We start from the raw sequence: 26,242 nt of genomic DNA on the forward strand, positions 1-26,242 counted from the left end.
GACGGATCTGCGTACGTTCAAGTTAATGGTTGTACATTACATCTCAGAAGAACGTAACGTTTTGTCAACTCAACAAACATTGGTAAAACCAAGATAGCGAAGTTAACTAGTATGATAAGGATTTTTGTTGTTGTTGAGAAAGCCAACGTCCCCGACGACACAATGCGGAACCATAAAGTTCCGGAACCAAATACATGGGGGTTCACAAATGTAGCCGGAATCTTCGCGTGTACCACCGATCTGGATGCGTGTGAATTTCCAACACGATGAGGTAAACAGTTCGTGATTATATGTTCATTTCGGATCGATTAACACATTTAATTTGTTACTTTACACACTTGGATTTCTGTCTCGTAATTTGTTCAGTTTGTCCAGTTAGCTAGTTACTTATGTCAACGCGTACTGTTGTTTTTGGTGTTGATTATAGCGGACTAAACTCCACGGTGAAGTGAAGTTTCTAACGGCGTGGAGCCGAGACCATGCTTTGGAATCTAGCTCAGACTACATCGATTCGCCCAAGGTCAATACTTCAAAAAATATATATTATGAAACGCCCACCTTGTAACTGTTTGTCCTCTGTAGTTTGTCTTAATTTTTTGGCTGAAATCCATACTTTTTCAATAAACGTTAATCAAATACCACCACCGACTGTTTCCAAGGTGTGTTTCAATTGGCACATGCGCATTTAAGTTGAGTTCCCATTTTAGCGCAACAGCAATGCGCAAACAGTCAGTGATTGTATTTGATAAACGTTTGAGAAAGTATGGATTTCAGCACACAACTATAGAGCATAAACATAGGTAGAAGGTGGGAATTTCATCATTTTACATTTTTTTAAAGTGTTGACCTTGGGCTAATTAATGTAGTCAGATCTACATTCCACAAAGCCTGGTCTCGGCTCCACGCCGTTGGTGAAGTTCATCATAAACTTCCTTTTACCATAGTGGGATTTAGTCCACTAGTGTTGATCGTGCAATCGGACAGTCCAGCACCAAGCTTTAGCCATGCAGGACTTAGTTAGCTGATAAGTTTATCTTGTTCTCTTTGCCAGATCTGTCAACATAACCTGAGAAGTAAGTCGCCATGAAACGTCTATATATCGGTGGTCTGAGCCACACCATCACCCACAAGGATCTGAAAGACAGATTTGGTAAATTTGGTGACGTCCAGGATGTGGAACTCAGGACCAGACGAGATGATGAAGGCATGTAGACATACACACTAGACCAACATCTTTTTGGTTCAGATCAGTGATTGTTATCATATCCCTGTGTAGCCCAATTATTAAACCTTTTGAATTAATTATTTAATTAATGAAATTACAGTCAAATGGCAATCTATAGCAACAACTTTGTAGTTATGCCACGACCCGTAGCAGTACCTGTTTTTGCAGCACGTATCCCGCTGTGGAAGGTATCCATAATCGGTAGACGGTTCTGATGGAGAGGTAATTTGCATTGCCGAGCAGTGCCCAAGAAAGTATTGTATCCAATGGTTTGATGCTACCACCCCCCTCCAAATTAAAAGCATACATGGATGTCAATATTTGGGCGCACAGGCTTCATTCTTCTTCCTATCTGCAGCAGCATGTTGCCCAATTGCGAGGCTGATTAGCTAGACAAACCGGTGTGAAACACAGACAGATGTGCGCGATATGTGAGACACAACATGGAATCCATGTTTGGTTTTGATTTAGAAGGGTGTGGTAGCATCAAATAATTAGATATAATACTTGTTTGGGCTCTGCAATGCAAACAATGCCCTTTCCATCAGAACCGTCTAAATTACGGATACATTCCAACTAGTGATGCACCGATATTACATTTTTGGTCAATACCGATATCCGATATTTTCCTTGCCAAAAAACCTGATACCGATAACTGATATTTACAATTTTAGCTGCCTTTTAACCATTCTATTACAGTTAAATAGTTGAAACAAAGTGTCATGTGTTCATGTGGTCCTCTGTAGCTCAATTGGTAGAACATGGCGCTCGTAACGCCAGGGTAGTGGGTTCGATCCCCGGGACCACCCATACGTAAAAATGTATGCGCACATGACTGTAAGTCGCTTTGGATAAAAGCGTCTGCTAAATGGCATATTATTATCATATTATTTGTTCAGTTAGGAACAGATTGTTTAATAACTTGTAAATTAGAAAAATGACAAATCCATGAACGTATTTTATCGCACAACAGATATTCATGACACAAATATTTTAGCTGCCCCCCCCCCCGCGTTACAAAGATGGTTCAGTTGTTGCTGGCTCTTCTTACTATCCAATATTGACTGTATGGAGACATTTTAAAAATTGCTTTGAAATAAATATTGGTTTAAACTAAAATGCAGTTAATCATTTTAGCTTTAACTGCTTGAAAAAACAACTGTCTTTAGGCTATGTCATAAACTGCTATAAAAACGACTGTCTCTAGGCTATGTCATAAACTGCTATAAAAACGACTGTCTCTAGGCTATGTCATAAACTGCTATAAAAACAACTGTCTCTAGGCTATGTCATAAACTGCTATAAAAACGACTGTCTCTAGGCTATGTCATAAACTGCTATAAAAACGGCTGTCTCTAGGCTATGCCATAAACTGCTATAAAAACGACTGTCTCTAGGCTATGTCATAAACTGCTATAAAAACGGCTGTCTCTAGGCTATGTCATAAACTGCTATAAAAACGGCTGTCTCTAGGCTATGCCATAAACTGCTATAAAAACGACTGTCTCTAGGCTATGTCATAAACTGCTATAAAAACGGCTGTCTCTAGGCTATGCCATAAACTGCTATAAAAACGGCTGTCTCTAGGCTATGCCATAAACTGCTATAAAAACGGCTGTCTCTAGGCTATGTCATAAACTGCTATAAAAACGACTGTCTCTAGGCTATGCCATAAACTGCTATAAAAACGACTGTCTCTAGGCTATGCCATAAACTGCTATAAAAACGACTGTCTCTAGGCTATGCCATAAACTGCTATAAAAACAACTGTCTCTAGGCTATGCCATAAACTGCTATAAAAACGACTGTCTCTAGGCTATGCCATAAACTGCTATAAAAACGACTGTCTCTAGGCTATGTCATAAACTGCTATAAATGGCACAACTTAAACTTTTCAAATGTGCTCAACTGACCTGACTAGTAAAACGTGAGCAAATGTACCACACATCATCTCATCTTTCATTTAGGAAATTTAAAAAAATAAACAAAAGTACGAAAACTGCTTTGTTTTAAATTAAATGACAATCTTGACCTATACCCGCCATGAATAAACAACAGAAAAGCCATTGGGCTTAGTAAAAAAATGTTCCAGTGACTCTAGATGGCTGGGTTGTCTGCCCATTTGCAATTTTAACATTTGGGGCGTTTTTTTTTGTTTTTTTTTATCAAACGCTATTTCTTTCACTTACTTGCTGTGCTGTTTCATTTTTTTTTTTTTGTTCAGTCGTTCCATTCTCAACCAGGATTTCATCATACATGTCATTGAAATGGCAGCAGCGGTATGAGAACCAGCACATTCTTGAGCGTGCAATACGGCTTTTCCTCAGTACGAAATCCTCATCTACCCACTGTGCTGTCAGACTCGGCATGCTCACGGGGCTGACATCGCTGGTCTAAATGTCAGTGGTGAAGCTAATAGCAAGTAGCTCATGGATGTGCGTTTCAACAATACTGTGTAACTCCGGTAGGGCAACATCTGAAAAATAGTGCCTACTTGGTAGTGTGTACCGGGGCTCGAGGTGCTCGACCAGTCGGCGAAAGCCAACATCATCCACGACAGAGAACGGTTGATTGTCAAGGGCAATGAATTCCGTTATATTGGCGTTAATGGATTTCGTCTTTGAGTTGTCTTACTCTTTCAAATGACTGCTGGACTTGAACTTGTTTAGTTGTTGGAAGTGTGCGCTTAGTTTTACTGCTTTTGTTCTAAGCAGTCGCTGAACGTCTGGGTGGTGATGCACTTTCAAATGAGTAATTAGGTTTGTGGTATTGAAAGTTTTCACTTTCTTTCCCTCCTCGGGAAATAATAGCAGCACAAACGTTGCATGTGGCCTTCCTGTTACCTTCCTTTTGAAACGTCAGAATAGATCCACACAGCAGACATTGTGGGCTAGGTTAGGAAGGCTGTGTTGCACATGTAGCGATGTGTTTTTCGTGGTGTCATTATGTCATCTACCTACGTTTATACAGGTATGCACATCAGCTTTGACATCGGTTTTGCACATCGGCGTTTAAACTATACATAAGAGTCGATGTTGGCATTTTTAGCTAATATCGGCCGATTCCGATATGTTTACCGAATTTTTTATATCGTGCATCCCTAATTCCAATGCGAGAGAACGTGCTGCTGAAACGGGTAGTCATTGGCCGAGTAACAATCTCACACACTTCTCCTATGTAATACCCTAAAACGGAACATTACTGTTTAAGTAACTGTACTTACTGCTATAACTGACATTGATTGTATTTCCTCTTCAGATTTACAGTAACGTTGTCTATTCTTCTTCCTCAGGAGTTCCTTATAAAACCTTTGGATATATCAACTTAGAAATTACTGATGCTGATTTTAAGAAATGTAAGTGTCTTTTTAAATGCTCTCACAAACATTATCTGATATACACATTCTGATACGTCCAGATGATTAATTCTGTTTCTAACCGTCATTGTGTCCCTGTTAGGTATGACTGTGCTGAACAAGTCCAAATGGAAAGGTGGAACAATACAAATTGAGCAGGCCAGAGAAAGCTTCTTACAGAAGTAAGGATATTCCCATTTTGTGTTTCACTGCAAACGTGACTGTAGGCCTGGGTATCTTCTGAACAAGTGTCGTCTGTAGGGATGTTAGCGGTTAACCGTTAATCGGTTAGCTGCGGAAAATACATTTGACCGGTCATGCTTATCTGTGTCTAGGTCATTTGCATAATTTTGTGGCATTAAATTGGCCCGTGTGTATTTTCGTTAGTCGTCGTGTATCTTATTTATCACACGCGCAGAAATATCCTACCACCTGGCAGACAGAGAGAGGGTAGCTCCAGAGCCTGGTTCGATGGGAGGAATATCCTACCACCTGTCAGACAGAGAGAGAGTAGCTCCAGAGCCTGGTTCGATGGGAGGAATATCCTACCACCTGTCAGACAGAGAGAGAGTAGCTCCAGAGCCTGGTTCGATGGGAGGAATATCCTACCACCTGTCAGACAGAGAGAGAGTAGCTCCAGAGCCTGGTTCGATGGGAGGAATATCCTACCACCTGTCAGACAGCGCCAGGGTAGCACCAGAGCCTGGTTTGATGGGAGGAATATCCTACCACCTGTCAGACAGAGAGAGGGTAGCTCCAGAGCCTGGTTCGATGGGAGGAATATCCTACCACCTGGCAGACAGAGAGAGGGTAGCTCCAGAGCCTGGTTCGATGGGAGGAATATCCTACCACCTGGCAGACAGCGCCAGAGTAGCTCCAGAGCCTGGTTCGATGGGAGGAATATCCTACCACCTGGCAGACAGAGAGAGAGTAGCTCCAGAGCCTGGTTCGATGGGAGGAATATCCTACCACCTGTCAGACAGAGAGAGGGTAGCTCCAGAGCCTGGTTTGATGGGAGGAATATCCTACCACCTGGCAGACAGCGCCAGAGTAGCTCCAGAGCCTGGTTCGATGGGAGGAATATCCTACCACCTGGCAGACAGAGAGAGGGTAGCTCCAGAGCCTGGTTCGATGGGAGGAATATCCTACCACCTGGCAGACGGCGCCAGAGTAGCTCCTCAAAAAGCCTGAAGGCTACTGGAGTGAAACCTGCTTTTGTAAAGCCCAGTTATTGCGCAAACAAATAACAATTCTAAATGCAATTGCGTGTTAAACATTGGTGGCCACGATTTTAAAAGGATCTATTTTTATTTCTCAATCTCAACTCGTAATTAAAGCGCGTCTCCCATTCGCCATTCGGGTGCATAGGCTATATCTTGACTTTCAGTTGACCCACCACTTGGTAATGTGAGCCTGAGGCAGTATATTTGTTTAGAAATTCTGAACGTTTTACTTCAAATCACGATGCATGTCTTACTTTGCTTCAAAGTAGCCTTTGCGAAAATCCGTCCGTAGAAACGTGGAGGCAATTATTTTATAAAGAGTTTCCCCAAGCTATTAACCAACATTTCTCTCCTGTTCTATTGGTTTTCGTATCAACTTTCTTTCATCGTCCAGAAGCCAAAGGCACAATCCTAGTCATATTAGCATCCCATCCTAGTCATATTAGCATCCCATCCTAGTCATATTAGCATCCCATCCTAGTCATATTAGCATCCCATCCCAGTCATATTAGCATCCCATCCTAGTCATATTAGCAACCCATCCTAGTCATATTAGCAACCCCATCCTAGTCATATTAGCATCCCATCCTAGTCATATTAGCATCCCATCCTAGTCATATTAGCAACCCCATCCTAGTCATATTAGCAACCCATCCTAGTCATTAGCATCCCATCCTAGTCATATTAGCATCCCATCCTAGTCATATTAGCATCCCATCCTAGTCATATTAGCATCCCATCCTAGTCATATTAGCATCCCATCCTAGTCATAGTAGCATCCCATCCTAGTCATATTAGCATCCCATCCTAGTCATATTAGCATCCCATCCTAGTCATATTAGCATCCCATCCTAGTCATATTAGCATCCCAATCCTAGTCATATTAGCATCCCATCCTAGTCATATTAGCATCCCATCCTAGTCATATTAGCAACCCATCCTAGTCATATTAGCATCCCATCCTAGTCATATTAGCATCCCATCCTAGTCATATTAGCATCCCATCCTAGTCATATTAGCATCCCATCCTAGTCATATTAGCATCCCATCCTAGTCATATTAGCATCCCATCCTAGTCATATTAGCATCCCATCCTAGTCATATTAACATCCCATCCTAGTCATATTAGCAACCCATCCTAGTCATATTAGCATCCCATCCTAGTCATATTAGCATCCCATCCTAGTCATATTAGCATCCCATCCTAGTCATATTAGTATCCCATCCTAGTCATATTAGCATCCCATCCTAGTCATATTAGCAACCCCATCCTAGTCATATTAGCAACCCATCCTAGTCATATTAGCATCCCATCCTAGTCATATTAGCAACCCCATCCTAGTCATATTAGCATCCCATCCTAGTCATATTAGCATCCCATCCTAGTCATATTAGCATCCCATCCTAGTCATATTAGCATCCCATCCTAGTCATATTAGCACCCCATCCTAGTTGTTGCATCTTTAGATTCCCCCTCTCTCTAAGTTTCTAACAGATATCTTCATCTCGGTCTCAACTGCTCGCATTAGGTGCGCTGTTTAAAACGGTGTTTTCCACAAATTGCATTTTGGCAAATGTTTGAAAAATGACATTTTATTAGCTGCTTCATTACAGGAGTTGCGTGTTCAATAATAGGCTATATAGCATTTTGACGATAGTCTTGCTATTGTTGCGTGTTTCCATAAAGCTCTTCATGAAAAATGTCCTGTCCTTTGTATGCATGCATAGTATCAGAGAGGAAGAGGCAAAGCGAGAGGTTTCACTCTCGCCAAAATCTGTCCTAAATAAAGCCCAATGTGTTTTCTATGGGCTTATTTTGGGCCTAAGCTTGTCGCCTGCCTTCCCGCCTTGGGACGACTCCCATTTGTTAGGGTGGAAACATGAGCATCTCGTCATTTATATACAGATCTCTGATAATATTTTCTGTTGGTCACATCCTTTTACTGTTTGGAAAAAATGTAACTGTTTGTTGACCGGTTAATGAGGGTCAGTTACAGAATTTACAGAAATGTGCATCCCTAGTTGTCTATAGGGTATCTTCTGAACAAGTGTTGTCATGGTGTAGCTACATCAGAAGTTGCCAGCCGGCCTTTTTGAGGGCTACTATGTGTGCAGGCTTTTGCTCCAGCCCTGTTCTAACACACTTCATTCAGCGAATCAAGGTCCTGAATGGCAACTAAGATAAAGGGCTGGATCAAAGTCCTGCAGGAGGGTAACTCCTCAAGAGGAGGGTTGGCCAGCTCTTGTGTACGCGGTATGCTAACTTTATAACGCAGACATAAATTCTATGCTATAATCTCTTTTACAGACTAGCCCAGGAGCGTCATGACGCTGCAGAGAAGATCGAGTCGCCAAGCGTCAACCACAAAGTCAAACTAGTGGAGTCTATGAAGGAGGCAGGAGTGGAGAACTTCCATATGAAGGCAGCCGTTCCCGGGACAGAGATACCTGGACACAAGGTGCCTGTACTTTATTATTGTACTAGCCTGGTTCCCGGATCTGACTGTGACAACTCCTATGGTCATACAACACAAAGCAATCTGGGACCAGGCTAGTATTGTACTGCATCAGAGAATAATTAGAAAGCATGCTTCACTGTATGGCTGTTCTGTGTTCTAGCATCAATGTTTTGTGTATTTCTATATTCTTATTTTCTAGGATTGGGTCGTGAGTAAATTTGGACGAGTCCTCCCAGTTCTTAATCTCAAGTGCCAAGGAAGGAACAAGATATCCTTTTCAAATTCCACTAGTTCCTTATGGAAAGAAAGAAAGACGTATTAAAAGTAGATATCCTGTTTCATTGCCTGGTCATCACTTAGTGATGTTGCTTGTTTTTTACAGATTAATATCTTCTCAATATAGTTTTAAAACGTGAGAATGCTGTTCGTTGACTACAGTTCAGCGTTCAACACCATAGTGCCCTCAAAGCTCATCACTAAGCTAAGGACACTGGGACTAAACACCTCCCTCTGCAACTGGATCCTGGACTTCCTGACGGGCCACCCCCAGGTGGTAAGGGTAGGCAATAACACATCTGCCACACTGACCCTCAACACTGGGGGCCCCTCAGGGGTGCGTGCTCAGTCCCCTCCTGTACTCCCTGTTCACTCATGACTGTGTGGCCAGGCACGGCTCCCAACACCATCATTAAGTTTGCAGACGACACAACAGTGGTAGGCCTGATCACCGACAACGTCGAGACAGCCTATAGGGAGGAGGTCAGAGACCTGGCCTTGTGGTGCCAGGACAACAACCTCTCCCTCAACGTGAGCAAGACAAAATAGCTGATTGTGGACTACAGGAAATGGGGAGCAGAACCCCCAATTACATAGACGGGGCTGTAGCGGAGTAGGTCAAGAGTTTCAAGTTCCTTGGCATCCACATCACCTATTATGGTCCAAACACACCAAGACAGTCGTGAAGAGGGCACGACAAAACCTATTCCCCCTAAGGAGACTGAAAAGATTTAGCATGGGTCCTCATATCCTCAAAAAGATATACAGCTGCACCATCGAGAGCATCCTGACTGGTTGCATCACCGCCTGGTATGGCAACTTCTCTGCCTCCGACTGCAAGGCGCTACAGAGGGTAGTGCGTACGGCCCAGTACAACGCTGGGGCCAAGCTTCCTGCCATCCAGGACCTCTATACCAGGCGGTGTCAGAGGAAGGCCCAAAAAATTGTCTCCAGCCACCATAGTCATTCAGTGCATTCGTAAAGTATTCAGACCCCTTGACTTTTTCCACATTTTCTTACGTTACAGCCTTATTCTAAAAATGGATGACATTGTTTTTCCCCCCCTGATCAATCTACACACAATGCCCCATAATGACAAAGCAAAACGTTTTTTTTCCGAAATCTTTGCAAATGTATAAAAAAAAAAAAAGTCATTTTACGTAAGTATTCAGACCCTTTACTCAGTACTTTGTTGAAGCAACTTTGGCAGCGATTACAGCCTTGAGTCTTCGTGGGTATGACGCTACAAGCTTGGCACACCTGTATTTGGGGAGTTTCTCCTATTCTTCTCTGCAGATCCTCTCAACCTCTGTCAGGTTGGGTGGGGAGCGTTGCTGCACAGCTATTTTCAGGTCTCTTCAGAGATGTTTAGATCGGATTAATGTCTGGGCTCTGGCTGGGCCATTCAAGGACATTCAGAGACTTGTCCCGAAGCCACTCCTGCATTGTCTTAGCTGTGTGCTTAGGGTCATTGTCCTGTTGGAAGGTGAACTTTTGCCCCGGTCTGAGGTCCTGAGTGCTCTGGAGCAGGTTTTCATCAAGGATCTCTCTTTACTTTGCTCCGTTCATCTTTCCTTCAATCCTGACTAGTCGCCCAGTCCCTGCCGCTGAAAAATATCCCCACAGTATGATGCTGCCACCACCATGCTTCACCGTAGGGATGGTGCCAGGTTTCTTCCAGACGTGACACTTGGCATTCAGGCCAAAGATTTCAATCTTGGCTTCATCAGACCAGAGAACCTTGTTTCTCATGGTCTGAGAGTCCTTTAGGTGCCTTTTGGCAAACTCCAATCGGGCTGTCATGTGCCTTTTACTGAGGAGTGGCTTCCGTTTGGCTGCTCTACCATAAAGGCCTGATTGGTGGAGGGATGCAGGGATGGTTGTCCTTCTGGAAGGTTTTCCCATCTCCACAGAGGAACTCTGGAGCTCTGTCGGAGTGACCATCGGGTTCTTGGTCACCTCCTTGACCAAGACCCTTCTCCCAGATTGCTCAGTTTGGCCGGGCGGCCAGCTCTAGGAAGAGTCTTGGTGGTTCCAAACTTCTTCCATTTATGAATGGCCACTGTGTTCTTGGGGACCTTCAATGCTGCAGAAATGTTTTGGTACCCTTCCCCAGATCTGTCCTTCAACACAATCCTGTCTTGGAGCGCTATAGACAATTCGTCCGACCTCATGGCTTGGTTTTTGCTCTAACATGCGCTGTCAACTGTGGGACCTTATATAGACAGGTGTGTGCCTTTCCAAATCAGGTCCAATGAATTGCATTTACCACAGGTGGACTCCAATCATGTTGTAGAAACATCTCAAGGATGATCAATGGAAACAGGATGGACCTGAGCTCAATTTGGAGTCTCATAGCAAAGGCTCTGAATACTTATGTAAAAAGTTATTTCTGTTTTTTATTAAGGGGTATTGTGTGTAGATTGATGAGGGGGAAAAAATAATTTTATCAATTTTAGAATAAGGCTGTAATGTAACAAAATGTGGAAAAAGTCAAGGGGTCTGAATACTTTCCTAATGCACTGTAGACTGTTCTCTCTGCTGCCGCACGGCAAACGGTACCGGAGCGCCAAGTCTAGGTCCAAAAGGCTCCTGAACAGCGTCTACCCCCAAGCCATAAGACTGCTAAACAGTTAATCAAATGGCTACCTGGACTATTTACATTGTCCCCCCCCCCCCCCCCCCTTTGTTTTTACACTGCTGCTACTCGCTGTTTATTATCTATACATAGTCACTTTACCCCTACCTACATGTACATATTACCTCGACTAACCTGTACCCCCGCACATTGACTCAGTACTGGTGCTCCCGGTACCGGTACCCCCTGTATATAGCCTCATTATTACCTGGACTAACCTGTACCCCAGCCCATTGACTCGGTACCGGTACCCCCTGTATATAGCCTTGTTATTACCTGGACTAACCTGTACCCCAGCCCATTGACTCAGTACTGGTGCTCCCTGTGTGTATGTATATATATATATATATATAGCCTCATTATAGTTATATTTTTCTTACTTTATTTAATTTTTTAGCAATTTTTTTATTTTTTTTAAATCTGCATTGTTGGTTAAGGGCTTGTAAGTAAGCATTTCACGGTATATTCGAAACGTGACAAATAAAATTGTATTTGAATTGTCACACAAACAGAATGTTTTCCCTTGACTCCCATTATCACTTTATCAAGTACGATCCATCGAAACACAGCCACAACATCAAGAAACTAGAGTCTGCAACTGAGGTTCCAGACCTCACGCCCGTGTCCCAACTGACATGGGAAATATCGGGCGGAGATGACGAGATCAGCAAGAAGAGGAGAGGGGAGTTCCCACCACAGAAAGAACGACCTGTCAAAAAGAGGAAAGAGTCTTCCAACGAAGTGGTTGCAAATGGACAGTCTGACAGTGTGAAGTCCTATGGTACCTTGGAGAAGAGTTCAACAGTTCAGAAGTCTAACGGAGAAACCAGACCTCCAACTAAACCCAAACAAGCCCCTAGGAAGCCCCAGACCCCTGTGTGTGTTTTTGACAGTTGTGACGACTCAGATGGTGACATTAGGATGTTGGTGCAGCAGAGTGCACCGGCGGACACCCCAGTAGACGAGGACAACCTGGAGGTGGTAGGTGATGACTACATACCCAGAACATTCCAGAAGACTAAAGATGTCTGCCAGCTTCCAGTGGGGTCTTGTAGGAAGGGTGAGGAGGATTATGACTCGGCTGATACTGATGAGATCCTCAACTCCAGGAAAACACCCAGCGGTACCAAGCAGGACCAACTGCCCGAGGTCAGTAAAACACAGGAGAAAGCTGAGGTGGTTAAGCAAACCAACAACATGGAAACAAACAGAGCTAAAGCAAAAAAGGCTGACAAAGCCCTCCCTGAAAAGGCTCTAAAGAAAGTCTTCCCTAAAAAGAAAGCCCCTTCCCCAGAGTGTGATAGTGGTGATGGTGGGGATGATGACTCGGAAGAAGAGAGTGAAGATTCTAACTCTTCAAAAGCCAAAAAGACCTGTAAAGTCCTCCCTAAGAAAAAGGATGTTGAGAAGTCCACTACCCCTTCAGGATCTGATGGTGACGACTCGGAAGAGAGTGATTCTGACTCGTCAAAAGCCAAAAAGCCCGGCAAGAAAGTCCTCTCTAAAAAGAAGACCCCTCCTTTAGAATTATCATCATCTGATGATGATAGTGAATCATACGAAGATCAATCTGAGGCTAGCGCCGATTCTGAATACGAAGCCATGTTTACTAACTGTCAGCGGTTAGAGTTTTCACTGGACGATCTGCAGCAGCTGGTTAAAGAATCATTTTTAAAAGGCTTAGACCGGGACAGTGACGATGACGATCCGGGATCTGATTCACGACAACCTGGACCAAATCGGATGTCTGAGATGTTATCAACAGAACCCCAGATTACTGACTCTAAGGCTCCTTTACCGCCAGCTAAAACAGGAAATGGCAACACACCAGAGGAGATTCTGGCGGCCATCTTTGAAGAGGACGACAGCGACGAGGTGAGTGAAAAGAAGAAGAAGAAGAAAGGGAAGAAGAAGAACCCGTCGACGTCACTTCCTGCTTTCCAGGGGACCAAGGCTCTCTTGGCCACAGCTGGTCTAAAAAGACAACTTAAAGAGGAGGGTAAAATGGAGAAACAGAAACATGACAGATTAGTGTCTAAACCCAGTGTCTCAGAGGATGATGTCAAGACTGTGTCAAAACCCTCAAAAACTAAAGACTCAACTCCTCCTCCTAGCAGCTCGGATAGTGAAGATACAACCGAGTCATCAGCCCTCGAACAGAAAACGACATCTAAAGCCAAGGCAGAGAGAACTGTTGAGCCAACAGCCCTAAAACGGAAACCCACAGCAGCGGCCGAGGCTGAGAAGAAGGCTAGCTCTACATCCAGCAGTGGTTCCTCCAGTGAGGAGTCAGAGAGCAGTGATGAAGAGGAGATGGAGGAAGATGTTCATAACGCCTCTAGGAGCGTACCCGCTAAGAAGACTCAAAAGGCTGAGGTGTGTTCTCTCTGTGTGTGTGTGTGTGTGTGTGTGTTCTCTCTCTCTCTCTCTCTGTGTGTGTGTGTGTGTTCTCTCTCTCTCTCTGTCTATGTCTCTCTGTCTCTCTCTCTGTGTGTTCTCTCTCTCTGTCTCTGTCTCTGTGTCAGTTCTGTTTTCATCTCTTACATCAGTAGCCTACCCTAACTGGGTAAATAAATGCACTTTAAATAAAGTGTTGATGTGATGTAGATGTATTAATTGTTGTAGGTGTGTAAGAAGCCCCAGAGTGCTAAGCAGCAGGACAACCAGAGACGCCTAGCTGCACAAGAACAGAGGCAGAAGGAGGCTGACCTACAGAAGAATCTCATCCAGGGGGCTCTGGCTAAATTGGTAAGTCTCAGTAGCGTATCACCCATACAGAAGTGGTAAGTAGCAACAACACATATACCAGGAATATATACAGTTGAAGTCGGGAGTTTACATACACTTAGGTTGGAGTCATTAAAACTCGTTTTTCAACCTCTCCACAAATGTCTTGTTAACAAACTATCGTTTTGGCAAGTCGGTTAGGACATCTACTTTGTGCATGACACAAGTAATTTTTCCAACAATTGTTTACAGACAGATTATTTCACTTATAATTCACTGTATCACAATTCCAGTGGGTCAGAAGTTTACATACACTAAGTTGACTGTGCCTTTAAACAGCTTGGAAAATTCCAGAAAATGATGTCATGGCTTTAGAAGCTTCTGATGGGCTAATTGACATCATTTGAGTCAATTGGAGGTGTACCTGTGGATGTATTTCAAGGCCTACCTTCAAGCTCAGTGCCTCTTTGCTTGACATCATGGGAAAATCAAAAGAAATCAGCCAAGACCTCAAAAAAGAAATTGTAGACCTCAAAGTCTGGTTCATCCTTGGGAGCAACTTCCAAACGCCTGAAGGTACCACGTTCATCTGTACAAACAATAGTACGCAAGTATAAACACCATGGGACCACGCAGCCATCATGCCGCTCAGGAAGGAGACGCGTTCTGTCTCCTAGAGATGAACGTACTTTGGTGCGAAAAGTGCAAATCAATCCCAGAACAACAGCAAAGGACCTTGTGAAGATGCTGGAGGAAACGGGTACAAAAGTATCTATATCCACAGTAAAACGAGACCTATATCGGCATAACCTGAAAGGCCGCTCAGCAAGGAAGAAGCCACTGCTCCAAAACTGCCATAAAGAAGCCAGACTACGGTTTGCAACTGCACATGGGGACAAAGATCGTACTTTTTGGAGAAATGTCCTCTGGTCTGATGAAACAAAAATAGAACTGTTTGGCCATAATGAGCATCGTTATGTTTGGAGGGAAAAGGGGGTAGCTTGCAAGCCGAAGAACACCATCCCAACCGTGAAGCATGGGGGTGGCAGCATCATGCTGTGGGGGTGCTTTGCTGCAGGAGGGACTGGTGCACTTCACAAAATAGATGGCATCATGAGGAAGGAAAATTATGTGGATATATTGAAGCAACATCTCAAGACATCAGTCAGGAAGTTAAAGCTTGTTCTCAAATGGGTCTTCCAAATGGACAATGACCCCAAGCATACTTCCAAAGTTGTGGCAAAATGGCTTAAGGACAACATAGTCAAGGTATTGGAGTGGCCATCACAAAGCCCTGACCTCAATCCTATAGAACATTTGTGGGCAGAACTGAAAAGGCGTGTGCGAGCAAGGAGGCCTACAAACCTGACTCAGTTACACCAGCTCTGTCAGGAGGAATGGGCCAAAATTCACCCAACTTATTGTGGGAAGCTTGTGGAAGGCTACCCGAAACGTTTAACCCAAGTTAAACAATTTAACGGCAATGCTACCAAAATGCTAATTGAGTGTATGTAAACTTCTGACCCACTGGGAATGTGATGAAATAAATAAAAGCTGAAATAAATCATTCTCTGTACTATTATTCTGACATTTCACATTCTTAAAATAAAGTGGTGATCCTAACTGACCTAAAACAGGTAATTTTTACGAGGATTAAATGTCAGGAATTGTGAAAAACTGAGTTTAAATGTATTTGGCTAAGGTGTATGTAAACTTCCGACTTCAACTGTATACATACATACATACATACACTCTATAACCTGGGGTGTGTGTGTATATATATATATATATATATACATACCAGGGACATCGTTAAAGATTGTACTCTATAGTTTTTGGATGTCTATCCATGTCCTGAGGACATCGGGAAATGCCTTCAAGAACTGTCCACTAGGGGCAACAGTGAGCGTTATTTCCATCCAGTAGGCTTAGGTTTTGCCAGGGTGTTGTGGACGGGGGGTTGGATAGGCGTAATCCCATCACTCTGGATCAGAAGGTTGCCTGTTTTTTGTATTTTCTGTTTTAACCCTATCCAAAACCTTAACCCTTACCTTACCCATTCAGAATGAGTGTCTAACCCTAATGTTTTAACCCTATCCAAAACCTTAACCATTACCTTACCCATTCAGAATGAGGGTCTAAACCTAACCCCTAACTTCTAGATTTGACGTTTTTGGCGAATGTGGGTGAACGTCTAATTCTGCAGTAAGACTGTGAGAGCTTGTTGTATATTCAACGATATAAACTCGGCAAATCTAAAGTGACATATTTGCCATTTGACATGTTTTTGTTTGTTATTGTCATATTGTTGGTTCTTATTTAACTCTGCTATTGCTGCCTGCAATGTAGGAATGTAAACATTTCAACAAAAGAAGAAAATGATTTTGTCAGACTGTTTCCTTACCCATTTCATGGTGTTTTGGTCAGGATTCAGCTGGTAATGGGAAGCAGCACATCAAGTTCAGCTCTGATGATGATGATGATGATGATGATGAACATACTTCCCCAGTACCTCCCAACCCCAAGAAGACACTGTTCCAGGACAGCCAGTCTGACGAGGAAGACTCTAGTGATGAAGAATCACCAGCTAGAGGGAAACCAGGCCATAAAGACAAGGTAATTGTTTTCGGCATTGTTACAACCATGAACCTGTATGAAAATAATTGACACGGCAAAATAACCTCCATAACCTGAGCTTTGAATGGATTTCTGTTACGACCCTGTGAATAAATGTTTTTATTTACCATAATAAACACATCATTGGTCTCATATCTGTTGTTTGGCTAGCCTGGGTACCAGTCTTATTGTGTTAACATGCCACTCCCTGTTTGGAATCACTGACTGGTACCCAGGCTGGTAATCTGTGATCAGGCTGGTTTGGTTGGTGTTCCACTTCATTTAGCTGTTACTTGTTCCAGGAATCTGAGAAGCCGGCGGGCGGCAACCTGTTTGACAGTGATGATGAGGAGGAGGAGGAGGAGGATGGGGACCGGTTCCAGATTAAACCTCAGTTTGAAGGAAAAGCTGGAGCGAAGGTGAGCCGGTATTACAACAGTTGTCTGGCTGGCTATTGACATTAGACGGTTGACATTAGACGGTTGACGTTAGACGGTTGACGTTAGACGGTTGACGTTAGACGGTTGACGTTAGACGGTTGACGTTAGACGGTTGACGTCAGACTGACATCGGACACACCTCAGGCTGTTGGCTTTATGCTGTTATGCAACCTGATCCAACACAGTGTCTGTCTGGAATGGTACCCTATTCCCTAAATTGTTTTGGATAAAATTGTCTGCTAAATTACCATATTGTCATTACGTCGGCTATTTTACATTTTTACATTTTAGTCATTTAGCAGACGCTCTTATCCAGAGAGACTCATCCCAAACCATCTCAATTGGGTTGAGGTCGGGTGATTGTGGAGGCCAGGTCATCTGATGCAGCACTCCATCACTCCCCTTCTTGGTCAAATAGCCCTTACACAGCCTGGAGGTGTGTTGGGTCATTGTCCTGTTGAAAAACAAATTATAGTCCCACTAAGCCCAAACCAGATGGAATGGCGTATCGCTACAGAATGCTGTGGTAGCCATGCTGGTTAAGTGTACTTTGAATTCTAAATAAATCACAGACAGCGTCACCAGTAAAGCACCATCACACCTCCTCCTCCATGCTTCATGGTGGGAACCACACATGCGGAGATCATCCGTTCACCTACTCTGCGTCTCACAAAGACACGGCGGTTGGAACCAAAAACCGCAAATTTGGACTCTTCAGACCAAAGGACAGATTTCCACCGGTCTAATGTCCATTGCTCGTGTTTCTTGGCCCGAGCAAGTCTCTTCTTATTATTGGTGTCCTTTAGTAGTGGTTTCTTTGCAGCAATTCGACCATGTAGGTCTGATTTCAAATATAAAATATATTTAGATTTGTTGAACACTTTTTTGGTTACTACATGATTCCATATGTGTTATTTCATAGTGTTGATGTCTTCACTATTATTCTACAATGTAGAAAGTAGTACAAAATAAAGAAAAACCCATGAATGACTGGTTGTGTCCAAACTTTTGACTGGTACTGTATATATTGTCTAACACCTTAATATCTTTCCTTCCTTACAAACTGTTTTTGTTTTGTAGCTCATGCAACTGCAGTCGAGGTTTGGAACAGACGAGCGTTTCCAGATGGATCGCAGGTTTATTGACAGTGATGAGGATGTTCCAGGTGAGGCGTGAAAATCCCAATTTCTAAACCCTCTCAACCACTGCTTTTAGTCAGTACTTTATATCGTTTGATTTGTTTAATTCTTTATTTAATTTCCTTGACAGAGAAAGAGTTGCCTCAGCCGGTGTGTGAGCTGACAGCGGAGAAGAGGAAGAATCTAGATATCTTAAGTAATCTCCTCAACATCAACATACAACCCTCCGACCCTAATAAACCCACAGCCAAGGGCAAGACGTTCAGGTCAGTCAGGACTCACTGGAGTTAATGTCACTATGTTAGGATTGTGGCTGAAATGGCACCCTATTCCCTATATAGTGCTCTGGTCAACAGTAGTGCACTATGGGACCTGGTTAACAGTAGTGCACTATAAAGGGAATAGGGTGCCATTTCAGTCTAATGTTAGTCAGTCTAATGTCAACAGTCTGTTAGTCAGTCTAATGTCAACAGTCTGTTAGTCAGTCTAATGTCAACAGTCTGTTAGTCAGTCTAATGTCAACAGTCTGTTAGTCTGTCTAATGTCAACAGTCTGTTAGTCTGTCTAATGTCAACAGTCTGTTAGTCAGTCTAATGTCAACAGTCTGTTAGTCAGTCTAATGTCAACAGTCTGTTAGTCTGTCTAATGTCAACAGTCTGTTAGTCAGTCTAATGTCAACAGTCTGTTAGTCAGTCTAATGTCAACAGTCTGTTAGTCTGTCTAATGTCAACAGTCTGTTAGTCAGTCTAATGTCAACAGTCTGTTAGTCAGTCTAATGTCAACAGTCTGTTAGTCAGTCTAATGTCAACAGTCTGTTAGTCAGTCTAATGTCAACAGTCTGTTAGTCAGTCTAATGTCAACAGTCTGTTAGTCAGTCTAATGTCAACAGTCTGTTAGTCAGTCTAATCTCAACAGTCTGTTAGTCAGTCTAATGTCAACAGTCTGTTAGTCAGTCTAATGTCAACAGTCTGTTAGTCTGTCTAATGTCAACAGTCTGTTAGTCAGTCTAATGTCAACAGTCTGTTAGTCAGTCTAATGTCAACAGTCTGTTAGTCAGTCTAATGTCAACAGTCTGTTAGTCAGTCTAATGTCAACAGTCTGTTAGTCAGTCTAATGTCAACAGTCTGTTAGTCAGTCTAATGTCAACAGTCTGTTAGTCAGTCTAATGTCAACAGTCTGTTAGTCAGTCTAATGTCAACAGTCTGTTAGTCAGTCTAATCTCAACAGTCTGTTAGTCAGTCTAATGTCAACAGTCTGTTAGTCAGTCTAATGTCAACAGTCTGTTAGTCTGTCTAATGTCAACAGTCTGTTAGTCAGTCTAATGTCAACAGTCTGTTAGTCAGTCTAATGTCAACAGTCTGTTAGTCAGTCTAATGTCAACAGTCTGTTAGTCAGTCTAATGTCAACAGTCTGTTAGTCAGTCTAATCTCAACAGTCTGTTAGTCTGTCTAATGTCAACAGTCTGTTAGTCAGTCTAATGTCAACAGTCTGTTAGTCAGTCTAATGTCAACAGTCTGTTAGTCAGTCTAATGTCAACAGTCTGTTAGTCAGTCTAATGTCAACAGTCTGTTAGTCAGTCTAATGTCAACAGTCTGTTAGTCAGTCTAATGTCAACAGTCTGTTAGTCAGTCTAATGTCAACAGTCTGTTAGTCAGTCTAATGTTGAGGTCAGCGTCCTGTATGAGATAAAGATCTGGTCAAAAACTATTGTTCCTCATTTCTAATGATGTTTGTATTTTCACAACATGTTGACGTTGTAATGCTGTTATCTGTTGTTGCAGAGATATCTCCGCGTTGCAGTATGACCCAACCAAAGAGGGGCACGCTGCTTTTGAAACTAAGAATGAGGAGCCCAAGAAAGAAAGGTAGCTACTTCATGAGAACAAAGACCCTGCTGACAACGCTACATGTTTTCATGACAGAAGTTCCCTGTATAAAGGAGCCAGACTTTTACACACACAAAATAATGATACAAGTGAAGTACCCTACTACTGTACCCTAAACAGTACCCTACTACTGTACCCTAAACAGTACCCTACTACTGTACCCTAAACAGTACCCTACTACTGTACCCTACTACAGTACCCTACTACTGTACCCTAAACAGTACCCTACTACTGTACCCTACTACTGTACCCTACTACTGTACCCTAAACAGTACCCTAAACAGTACCCTACTACTGTACCCTACTACAGTACCCTACTACTGTACCCTAAACAGTACCCTACTACTGTACCCTACTACTGTACCCTACTACAGTACCCTAAACAGTACCCTAAACAGTACCCTACTACTGTACCCTACTACTGTACCCTACTACTGTACCCTAAACAGTACTCTACTACTGTACCCTACTACTGTACCCTACTACTGTACCCTACTACTGTACCCTACTACTGTACCCTAAACAGTACCCTACTACTGTACCCTACTACAGTACCCTACTACTGTACCCTACTACAGTACATGGTGTTTTACAAAGATTCTCCTTCTGTCTTTACTGTAGGGAAAGTCACCCTGTTATATCACTGAGTCTACCTTTTTAATGTCATCCTTGTACAAACAAAATAATGTATGGTACAGTAGTATGGTACAGTAGTATGGTAGGGTAGTAGGGTAGGGTAGTATGGTACAGTAGTATGGTAGGGTAGTATGGTACAGTAGTATGGTAGGGTAGTATGGTACAGTAGTATGGTACAGTAGTATGGTAGGGTAGTATGGTACAGTAGTAGGGTAGGGTAGTATGGTACAGTAGTATGGTAGGGTAGTATGGTACAGTAGTATGGTAGGGTAGTATGGTACAGTAGTAGGGTACAGTAGTAAGGTACAGGAGTAGGGGACAGGAGTAGGGTACAGGAGTAGGGTACAGGAGTAGGGTACAGGAGTAGGGTACAGGAGTAGGGGACAGGAGTAGGGTACAGGAGTAGGGGACAGTAGTAGGGTACGGGACAGTAGTAGGGGACAGGACAGTAGTAGGGTACAGGAGTAGGGTACAGGAGTAGGGGACAGTAGTAGGGTACGGGACAGTAGTAGGGGACAGGACAGTAGTAGGGGACAGGACAGTAGTAGGGTACGGTAGTAGGGTACGGGACAGTAGTAGGGTACAGTAGTAGGGTACGGGACAGTAGTAGGGTACAGTAGTAGGGTACGGGACAGTAGTAGGGTACGGGACAGTAGTAGGGTACGGGACAGTAGTAGGGTACAGGACAGTAGTAGGGTACAGGACAGTAGTAGGGTACGGGACAGTAGTAGGGTACAGTAGTAGGGTACAGGACAGTAGTAGGGTACAGTAGTAGGGTACAGGACAGTAGTAGGGTACGGTAGTAGGGTACAGTAGTAGGGTACGGGACAGTAGTAGGGTACGGTAGTAGGGTACGGGACAGTAGTAGGGTACGGGACAGTAGTAGGGTACGGGACAGTAGTAGGGTACGGGACAGTAGTAGGGTACAGTAGTAGGGTACAGGACAGTAGTAGGGGACAGTAGTAGGGTAGGGGACAGTAGTAGGGGACAGTAGTAGGGTAGGGGACAGTAGTAGGGGACAGTAGTAGGGTACAGGACGGTAGTAGGGTACAGTAGTAGGGTACAGTAGTAGGGTACAGGACAGTAGTAGGGTACAGTAGTAGGGTACGGGACAGTAGTAGGGTACAGTAGTAGGGTACGGGACAGTAGTAGGGTACAGTAGTAGGGTACGGGACAGTAGTAGGGTACAGTAGTAGGGTACGGGACAGTAGTAGGGTACAGTAGTAGGGTACGGGACAGTAGTAGGGTACAGGACAGTAGTAGGCTACAGTAGTAGGGTACGGGACAGTAGTAGGGTACGGTACAGTAGTAGGGTACAGGACAGTAGTAGGGTACGGGACAGTAGTAGGGTACGGGACAGTAGTAGGGTACAGTAGTAGGGTACAGGACAGTAGTAGGGTACGGGACAGTAGTAGGGTACGGGACAGTAGTAGGGTACGGGACAGTAGTAGGGTACGGGACAGTAGTAGGGTACGGGACAGTAGTAGGGTACAGTAGTAGGGTACGGGACAGTAGTAGGGTACAGTAGTAGGGTACGGGACAGTAGTAGGGTACAGTAGTAGGGTACGGGACAGTAGTAGGGTACAGGACAGTAGTAGGCTACAGTAGTAGGGTACGGGACAGTAGTAGGGTACGGTACAGTAGTAGGGTACAGGACAGTAGTAGGGTACGGGACAGTAGTAGGGTACGGGACAGTAGTAGGGTACAGTAGTAGGGTACAGTAGTAGGGTACGGGACAGTAGTAGGGTACGGGACAGTAGTAGGGTACGGGACAGTAGTAGGGTACGGGACAGTAGTAGGGTACGGGATAGTAGTAGGGTACAGGACAGTAGTAGGGTACAGTAGTAGGGTACGGGACAGTAGTAGGGTACGGGATAGTAGTAGGGTACAGGACAGTAGTAGGGTACAGTAGTAGGGTACGGGACAGTAGTAGGGTACAGGACAGTAGTAGGCTACAGTAGTAGGGTACGGTAGTAGGGTACGGGACAGTAGTAGGGTACGGGACAGTAGTAGGGTACAGTAGTAGGGTACGGGACAGTAGTAGGGTACGGGACAGTAGTAGGGTACGGGACAGTAGTAGGGTACGGGACAGTAGTAGGGTACAGGACAGTAGTAGGGTACGGGACAGTAGTAGGGTACGGGACAGTAGTAGGGTACGGGACAGTAGTAGGGTACGGGACAGTAGTAGGGTACGGGATAGTAGTAGGGTACAGGACAGTAGTAGGGTACAGTAGTAGGGTACGGGACAGTAGTAGGGCACAGTAGTAGGGTACGGGACAGTAGTAGGGTACGGGATAGTAGTAGGGTACAGGACAGTAGTAGGGTACAGTAGTAGGGTACGGGACAGTAGTAGGGCACAGTAGTAGGGTACAGGACAGTAGTAGGGTACGGGACAGTAGTAGGGCACAGTAGTAGGGTACGGGACAGTAGTAGGGTACGGGATAGTAGTAGGGTACAGGACAGTAGTAGGGTACAGTAGTAGGGTACGGGACAGTAGTAGGGCACAGTAGTAGGGTACGGGACAGTAGTAGGGTACGGGATAGTAGTAGGGTACAGGACAGTAGTAGGGTACAGTAGTAGGGTACGGGACAGTAGTAGGGCACAGTAGTAGGGTACAGGACAGTAGTAGGGTACGGGACAGTAGTAGGGTACGGGACAGTAGTAGGGTACGGGACAGTAGTAGGGTACGGGACAGTAGTAGGGTACGGGACAGTAGTAGGGTACGGGACAGTAGTAGGGTACGGGACAGTAGTAGGGTACGGGTACAGTAGTAGGGTACAGTAGTAGGGTACAGGACAGTAGTAGGGTACGGGACAGTAGTAGGGTACGGGACAGTAGTAGGGTACAGTAGTAGGGTACGGGACAGTAGTAGGGTACAGTAGTAGGGTACGGGACAGTAGTAGGGTACAGTAGTAGGGTACGGGACAGTAGTAGGGTACAGTAGTAGGGTACGGGACAGTAGTAGGGTACAGGACAGTAGTAGGGTACGGTAGTAGGGTACAGGACAGTAGTAGGGTACAGGACAGTAGTAGGGTACAGTAGTAGGGTACAGGACAGTAGTAGGGTACGGGACAGTAGTAGGGTACGGGACAGTAGTAGGGTACAGGACAGTAGTAGGGTACAGGACAGTAGTAGGGTACGGGACAGTAGTAGGGTACAGTAGTAGGGTACGGGACAGTAGTAGGGTACAGGACAGTAGTAGGGTACAGTAGTAGGGTACGGTACAGTAGTAGGGTACGGTACAGTAGTAGGGTACAGTAGTAGGGTACAGGACAGTAGTAGGGTACGGTAGTAGGGTACAGGACAGTAGTAGGGTACGGGACAGTAGTAGGGTACAGTAGTAGGGTAGGGGACAGTAGTAGGGTACAGGACAGTAGTAGGGTAGGGGACAGTAGTAGGGTACGGGACAGTAGTAGGGTACAGTAGTAGGGTACGGGACATGTTTAACTAAGCTCTTGTCCCATGTGTTAATCACAGTAAACTGGCAAGGAAGAGGAAGCGTGAGGAGGCTGAGAAGCTTCCAGAAGTCTCCAGGGAGATGTATTACGACGTGTCCTTGGACCTGAAGGAGGTGTTTGGAACCTCCAAGGAGGAGAAAACAGAAGAGGATGTGTCCTGGGATAAACAGGAGGAGACCAATCAGGCTATGGCAGTAGATCCAGTTATAGTGTCATCTCACCAGTCAACCAATGAGGGAGAGGCATCGTCAGGCTTCAAGTTCTCATTCTTTGATGACCCGGCATCTGACACCGCCACTGAAAAAGGTAATGGACTGTACGTGTGTTGTGTGTGTTCACGTTTCCTGTTTTCTTTAATACAACCAGACATCTTGGCTCTTGCCAGTCAAGTCATGGCGTGCTGGAAACGGCATCTTCCTCTGTTCAAAGTCATTAGGACCAGGAGTTTTTCAGACCCCCTGGTTTTCCTCTGGTCAGACCCCCTGGTTTTCCTCTGGTCAGACCCCCTGGTTATCCTCTGGTCAGACCCCCTGGTTTTCCTCTGGTCAGACCCCCTGGTTTTCCTCTGGTCAGACCCCCTGGTTTTCCTCTGGTCAGACCCCCCTGGTTTTCCTCTGGTCAGACCCCCTGGTTTTCCTCTGGTCAGACCCCCTGGTTTTCCTCTGGTCAGACCCCCTGGTTTTCCTCTGGTCAGACCCCCTGGTTTTCCTCTGGTCAGACCCCCGTGGTTTTCCTCTGGTCAGACCCCCCTGGTTTTCCTCTGGTCAGACCCCCCTGGTTTTCCTCTGGTCAGACCCCCGTGGCCCCACACCTGCCAGTTGTCAGTACACACAGCAGTGGCGTGATCTTTGACGTCAGGTTTAGCGTCTCACTCTGTCTCTGGTTGTCCCTCTCTAGAGGAGTACCGTATCGAGATGCTCAAGGGAGCCAAGGTGTCATGGCAGGTGGACCCTCGTTTCCAGGACAGCAGTGAGGAGGAGGAGGAGGAGGAGGAAGAGGCCAAGGAACAGACTGGCACCGCTAAACCAACAGAGTAATACATTATAGCCACATATATTTTTATTAACCACTTACAGCTACAGAGTAACATCAATCAATCATTGAGTAATACATCACTGTTTACCTGTATCAATACAGTTATTAATATGTAATTGATAGAAAGTAAAATGGTTATTTTCTCCCCTGGGAACTTCTGGATATTGATTATGATGGCATTAGATGGGTTGTTTTTGACAGTGCTATCAGTGTATTGATTGTCTTAACGTGCTTGTTTCTGTTCATTAGAGAGCCAGTGGCGTCAAACAAAGCCTTCTTCTTTTTCCGACTTGACGACGAACGGTTAAAAGGTAATGTTGGGCGTTTTTAACAGTCAGGGAGAAGGGAAAAAAAAGATGTTGAAAGTAAAGTATAAAACATAGACACAATATCAACATGACTCTTTGTTTTGTCCAATCAGTGGGGCCCAAAGCATTCTGCAGGTCATCCAAGCTGGAGGACCAGAGAGAGGACTGGGAGGAAAAGAGGACTGGACTGATAGAGGTAATCCTGTCTGTCTGTGACAGTTTAATTGACTTTTTGTACAGTTACATTTAGTAAATGATTGCTTACAGTAGTCTGTCAAATTACATGAAATAAGCTTTTCCATATAACTAAAATGATTCCTTATAAAATGATTGTCAGTAATGCAACAAAAATTAAAATACTTATCTATGTGTACCGTAATTCACCAATGTCTTTCTGATGTTTATACCCAGGAGTACCGTAAAAAACACAAGGATGCAAGAAGGAAGCTGAAAACTTCCCAAAGAAACTGACCCACAATAACCACAGGAAGGAAGCTGAAAACTTCCCAAAGAAACGGACCCACAATAACCACAGGAAGGAAGCTGAAAACTTCCCAAAGAAACTGACCCACAATAATAATAATAGGACACTGAGTGAGAGAGAAGAACTGTTGTTTGACTACCAACCATGTCAGTCAACACTTCTCCTCAGACCAGTTCAAATCATTTTTGGACTCTAGGGAAATGTCTTTGTATTAAGTTTGTGTTAAGTTCTAAGCTCCAACTGCAATCGTGTTTCCAGCATAGTTTTTGTATTCATAAAGAATTATGGCTGTTTACCAATAAAACCAGCTCCATTTTCTGCCACCAGGGGGACAGGA

General features: G+C 44.3%; 2 protein-coding genes across 3 annotated transcripts in view; one reads left to right on the plus strand and one right to left on the minus strand.

Moving 5' to 3' along the window:
- Positions 1-692, minus strand: part of cenpp (centromere protein P) — a 161,918-nt gene extending 161,226 nt beyond the window's left edge. The window contains exon 1 of the mRNA XM_084166966.1: positions 559-692. Within this exon, the coding sequence (XP_084023092.1) occupies positions 559-611 (53 nt within the window). The 5' untranslated portion in view covers positions 612-692. The remainder of the gene's footprint in view (positions 1-558) is intronic.
- On the plus strand, positions 1-26,242 carry nol8 (nucleolar protein 8). 2 transcript variants are annotated; one of them, XM_084166961.1, is made up of 18 exons: positions 1-271; positions 1,052-1,204; positions 4,518-4,580; positions 4,684-4,762; positions 8,112-8,262; positions 8,462-8,530; positions 11,717-13,552; positions 13,802-13,924; positions 16,331-16,519; positions 16,822-16,938; positions 18,040-18,124; positions 18,229-18,364; positions 19,880-19,963; positions 24,098-24,384; positions 24,976-25,111; positions 25,363-25,424; positions 25,535-25,617; positions 25,833-26,242. In XM_084166961.1, exons 2-18 carry the CDS (start codon positions 1,084-1,086, stop codon positions 25,890-25,892), a joined length of 3,681 nt encoding a protein of 1,226 aa, XP_084023087.1. In that variant the 5' UTR covers positions 1-271; positions 1,052-1,083; the 3' UTR covers positions 25,893-26,242. The 2 variants fall into 2 exon arrangements, with proteins under 2 accessions (XP_084023087.1, XP_084023088.1); XM_084166962.1 differs by having other exon boundaries at positions 244-520.

This window comes from Coregonus lavaretus, assembly GCF_964263955.1.
Source record: "Coregonus lavaretus genome assembly, chromosome: 8".
NCBI lineage: Eukaryota > Metazoa > Chordata > Actinopteri > Salmoniformes > Salmonidae > Coregonus > Coregonus lavaretus.